The sequence below is a fragment of the Polistes canadensis genome, unplaced genomic scaffold (assembly GCF_001313835.1).
Source record: "Polistes canadensis isolate GaletaPanama2010 unplaced genomic scaffold, ASM131383v1 scaffold_7, whole genome shotgun sequence".
Classification (NCBI taxonomy): Eukaryota; Metazoa; Arthropoda; class Insecta; order Hymenoptera; family Vespidae; genus Polistes; species Polistes canadensis.
In genome coordinates this window covers 1,380,178-1,385,260 of record NW_014569554.1, presented here as the reverse complement: position 1 = coordinate 1,385,260, position 5,083 = coordinate 1,380,178, and the positions used below count along the sequence as shown (strand labels likewise).

At 34.9% G+C, this 5,083-nt stretch overlaps 1 protein-coding gene across 1 annotated transcript; it reads right to left on the bottom strand.

Annotated features, from left to right (window-relative positions):
• Positions 1-886: 886 nt before the first annotated feature.
• On the bottom strand, positions 887-4,837 carry LOC106789943 (UPF0602 protein C4orf47 homolog). Its single transcript, XM_014754524.1, has 4 exons — positions 4,759-4,837; positions 4,463-4,644; positions 3,774-4,089; positions 887-1,303 (listed from the first exon to the last, which is right to left on the bottom strand). Exons 1-4 carry the CDS (start codon positions 4,835-4,837, stop codon positions 915-917), a joined length of 966 nt encoding a protein of 321 aa, XP_014610010.1. The 3' UTR covers positions 887-914.
• Between the last annotated feature and the right edge of the window lie 246 nt (positions 4,838-5,083).

Genomic DNA, 5,083 nt, shown 5'->3' with positions numbered 1-5,083 from the left:
AATATACAGTTGTTGCTGTTGAAAATTACATAGAAAGTCTGCTCTATTCGTATCTAAATAAAATCACTAAAGGAGGATTCAATAGTGAAAGGAACTGAAACGAAGCAGTAGAGCATAGACGAGAAAGGAGTTAGGATATCCGTTTACATTCGCATTGACTCGAATTACTTTTTCTTGTGAAAATAGACATGGGGGAAAACAGAAGTAAGAACGACGTTTACGATCTCACGACACATTTATTCTTTCTCTAAATATATTATATATGTTTTACAATAAAAATCAAAAGAAGAAGAAGAAGAAGAAGAAGAAGAAGAAGAAAAAAAAAAGAAAGAAAGGTATTGTAAAATAAGAATGATATTATAAATCGTAAATAATGCTTTTCGAAGTATTCAAAGTTTTTACTTATCTGCAATTAAATGTCAAAGACGAAGACGAGTGAAAATAATGTATAGGTATATATTCCAGCGGTGGGAATTACACAAAAGTATTTAAAGAGTCAAATCGACGAGAGAATACAATTTGTTTCGTGCGAAAGTTTTTACGTACGAATGGGTGAGAGTCATCCATTAGCAAAGTTCGCGATAGCAGCTGGAGATCGAGAGAACACGAACGTTTAATTGGCCCCTGTAAAAAATGCTCTTGGGTATATCGTACGAGTGGAGATACAACGAGCCGTTTCGATCGGCTTAAAAATGTATCGATGCATCTACCCAATCGTTTCTAGCTTAATACCGAAATAAAAAAAAGAGAAAAGTATGTAGTCGAAAAACAAACAAACACAATACGCAACACAACCGCCCACATCTAAATACACAAACACAGAAAAATATTGAACAAAGGATAAAAAAAATATATATATTTGTATATATATATATATATATATATATATATATATATATATTAGGGAAAAAAATTTATCCAGTCAAAGGGTAAACACGTTCGCTATACTCTCGATAGTTTTTGGCGTTGCAGGATACAGCTGTGACCTGATTGATGATACTTTTAGTATATTTTGTTCGTAGATCAGGTCCACCAGCGATCAATGGTGGTCCAGCTATGAGAACTCTTGGGATTTCGAGATCGTATGGTTCGCTCGAGTAAGAGGGGAACTTGCTGAAGCAACCATCGTGATTTCCACCGGGTGACTTCGGGAATGGGACATAAATGGGTCCAGTGGCAAGGATCTTCGGTTGAATTTCCTTTGGACGCACGTACGTCGGTCCAGGTCTTTCATCGTAATAAGGGTTCGGTGGAAAATGATCGAGAGGACTGCTCGTTGACACAAAACTCGGCCGAGTTTTCTCTGTGGAATATGAAACGTCCACGAGTTAATGAATACCAATGTGTAATTTTCACTTAAAATTTGTATTTATGCATGTATTCTCTACCCATCTCTCATTCGACAGCAATGAAAACACCGAAAAGCGAAAACGGGAAGCTTAATTAGCTTTTGGCTTACTAACTACTACGAAACCAACGAGCTAGGAATTTTATCCTATGTAAAATATAACTTCGTATAAATTATATACTTTGTATTTTTCTCTGAGCGGTCATTGTACTTTTTATTATATACCTGTCTCTTTCTCTTTTATTAATGTGACACTAAATCTTAAGCTTTATGATCGTAAAACGTAATCACACAAAAGGTTAGTATTATAAAAATATAATGAAAATAATTTCACTAAAAATGATGAAACCGTTGTAAAATGATTATCATTAGACTAGGCAAAAAAAAAGTTTAGTTATTATAAAAATATAATGAAAAGTAATTTCGTTGAAAATGTGGGGTGAAACCGTTTGTAAAATGATTATCATTAGACTAGGCAAAAAAATTATCAAAGAGGGTAAGCTATTTAAATACACACGCACAAAAATGGTAGTAAAGAAAAATATATTTCTTTTTTTTTTTTGTTTTTTTTTTGTTAGTATTGTAGAAAGAGGACTAGAGTATAACTAATGCCAATGACTTTTCGAAGAATTCAAATATGTATTACCTACTTCATGAGGTGGAAACTTTAAGTGGTCATAAAGCATGGTATTAAGCGTCTCACCGCAGACTATGAGAATTACATCTAACACCGGCCAGTGTTGAGACCATTATTTCGCATTAACTACGAGTTCCCTCTCTCTCTCTCTCTCTCTCTCTCTCTCATACTCTCTTTCTCTTCTCTCAGTCTCTCTGACTTTCCTCAAAACTTTGCATTCCTCGCTTCTCGCCGAAATAACATCGTTCGCGGCTTACTGCCATAATCCTTATCTCGTTTAGCGAAACACTTAAAAAATCGTTACGTTAACTTTCAAGGAAGTCGTCTAACTTGCACGCTTACTCGAATGAAGATCAGTTAAAGCAAACTTTAGCTTGTAATGTAACAGGCTGAGAAGAAAAATATCTTTATCCGAAATGTTTCTTATACAAATGAAAAAAATCTTTTACACACTAACGCACACACATAAACGTATAGGAATAAAAGTATTATATATGCGAAGAAAATGTTCAAAGCAAATTTACCTTTTTCCTCTTTCACGTCCCGAAACGCGCGTATAACGCATATGCGGCAAGATAAAAAGAAAAACGGAAGATAAAGAAGAAATGAGGGAGAAAGAGAGAAAGAGAGTAAGAGAAAAAGGGAGCTTGACACATGGGACTTAAAAGAAAAAATATAGAAAAAGGGAGTGAGGACAGAAAAGAAAAAAAAAGGACGAAGGAAGAAGAAGAAATTAAAACGCGAAGGGTAACACAAAAGAAGAAAAGTAGATCGTATGGATCAAGATGAAAAGCGTGACTTGGTAGCAGCAGCAACTAAAAAAAAAAAAAAGGATAGAAAAAAAAAAAATAGTCAAAAACGATCTTAACTACGCGGTGGTACGCGTGCTCGCTTTGCGACGAGCACTTTGTCAACGTGGAAGATAAAGCACCGGATGCGAAGATCTCTTTTAAAAAAGTACGCTCGTTCCTCCTCGCGACTTATTTATTTACGTTCATGAGAGAGAAAGAAAATGAGGGGAAAAGAAAAAAAGAATAAAAAAAATAAATAAAAAAAATGGGCGCATGTATGTATGTATGTATGTATGTATGTATGCATGGTTAGAAAATAGAATGGGATCTAAAAAGAGAATAAAAACAAAATCAGAATTTACAGGAGAAAAATAAAAGCTTAGGTGCGAAAGGTTAACATTAGGTTTAATGCTGAACACCATCATCCAATATTTATTTTAATCTCCTGGCAAGAAGCAAACGTTATTGTTGCCTTTTTAAAGACTATTCGTTAATCCACTGCTGTCGTGTTTTCTGTATTTCTTTCTCAATCTCTCTCATACATACAACTAATACGGTTCATAGTTAATATTATTCATTTTCATTTCCATTTCCATCGTCTTCTTCTTCTTCTTCTTTATTCAACTTTTGTACTTTAAAAAAAAAATCGTTTCTTTTTCTTTTATTTTTAATTCCTTACATCAGATACCTCATTTTATTTTTCGCAGCCTAGATGGTAAAGGATTTTAGTTTGTACTATTCATTTCGACCGCACTCAAGTTCTTTCACGTTTAATGAACGTAATCTGGTAAGCGACGCGACGCAGCATGACCTAATTACACTACCGAAAAGGGCCAACACACGTTCAACACATAGGACGGTTACGTTGTCGACAGGATAAAAAAAGCTGTAAATTCAGAGCTCCTCTTTTTTCTCCATTTTTATTTTTTTTTTTTGTTCTACCTGTCTTTCCGTCTCTCTCTCTCTCTCTCTCTCTCTCTCTCTCTTTCTATCGTACCTTCCTTTCTCCTTCTCTTATCCTTCCTTTCCTCAGGATCGTAGGGTTCGTGGGAATAAGTGGGATAAGGGCTGAAGCAAATATCCGCATATCCCGGTCCACCGAGTTTCCCAGGTTTTATCTTGAAATTTGCTGGCTCTCCTCTATCCGGCTCTCCTCTTTTTCTTTTTCTCTTTGGTTCCGCTCTTAATTCAGGACTAAAGTAAGTTGGTTTGCCGAAACAACCATAGGAGTCACCAGGCGTCGAATGCTTTTTCGAGGGTGACGGTGGTAACAAGGGTGGACCTTTTACTATCTTGATTTTCTTATTTTTAACCTGTCACACATGTGACAATATTTAATAGATATTTATAACATTTTACATCTTCATTACTTTTTAACGAACAAATATTTAGATACATATTGTAGAAATAAATTCAACATATTTGACGAAGCGAGCTTGGTAATTTAAAAAACACTCGATCAATCTTAATATTAATTCTTTATCAAATTCCTCCCCTACGTATTTTTACTTTTTAAATTTACATTTCGATAATTACAATATAATATTATGAAAATAATAAATATAAAAAATATCACGACGAGAGAGAGACACACACATAAAAAATATGTGGATGATAATAAAATTTCGCATGATATTTCTCTCTCTCTCTCTCACGGTGGAATGAAATGAATTCTTTTTTAATTACCTGTGATATCGGGTGCCATGATTTAGGAAGTGCCTCGCCTACGAAAATTCGTTTGAATTCTTTCTCGAAGAGTTCAAGGGGTGGACCGGGAAACAATTGTCGACCCTTTACAACATTTTGCCGTATCTCAGTCGGTGGACTATACGAATCGAACGGTCCGTTTGGGATATCGTCGAAGAAACCTCAAGGAATGAAAAAGGGAAAAGGACAGGACAGGAAGGAAATTAAAATTGCAAAGAGTGTTTCGATCGTTCTTCGAACTCGAAGGTATTGAAGTCGTGTGAAATATTCATTACCGATTCGATCAAGATCTGGTTTCCCGTATCGTCGGCCCAATTGAGTTACCTCTTCCAACCGTCGCCTCCTCCTCCTCATCCTCTTCCGTTCATGTGGTAGACGTTTTGACGTGTATTATGTCATCCATTATCACCTGCTTAACTTTCAGGTTAAGTCGAACGATTTCCTATCGATCTTTTTAGAAAAAAATTGAAACTTCTTAATCTGGCCTCGTATCACCGTGATAAACACATCAATTTATTCAAATTTATTTATATTTGAAATTATTAAAATAATAATTTTAAAAATATCTAAATTATTCTTCGCGTATACGAGACTATTATT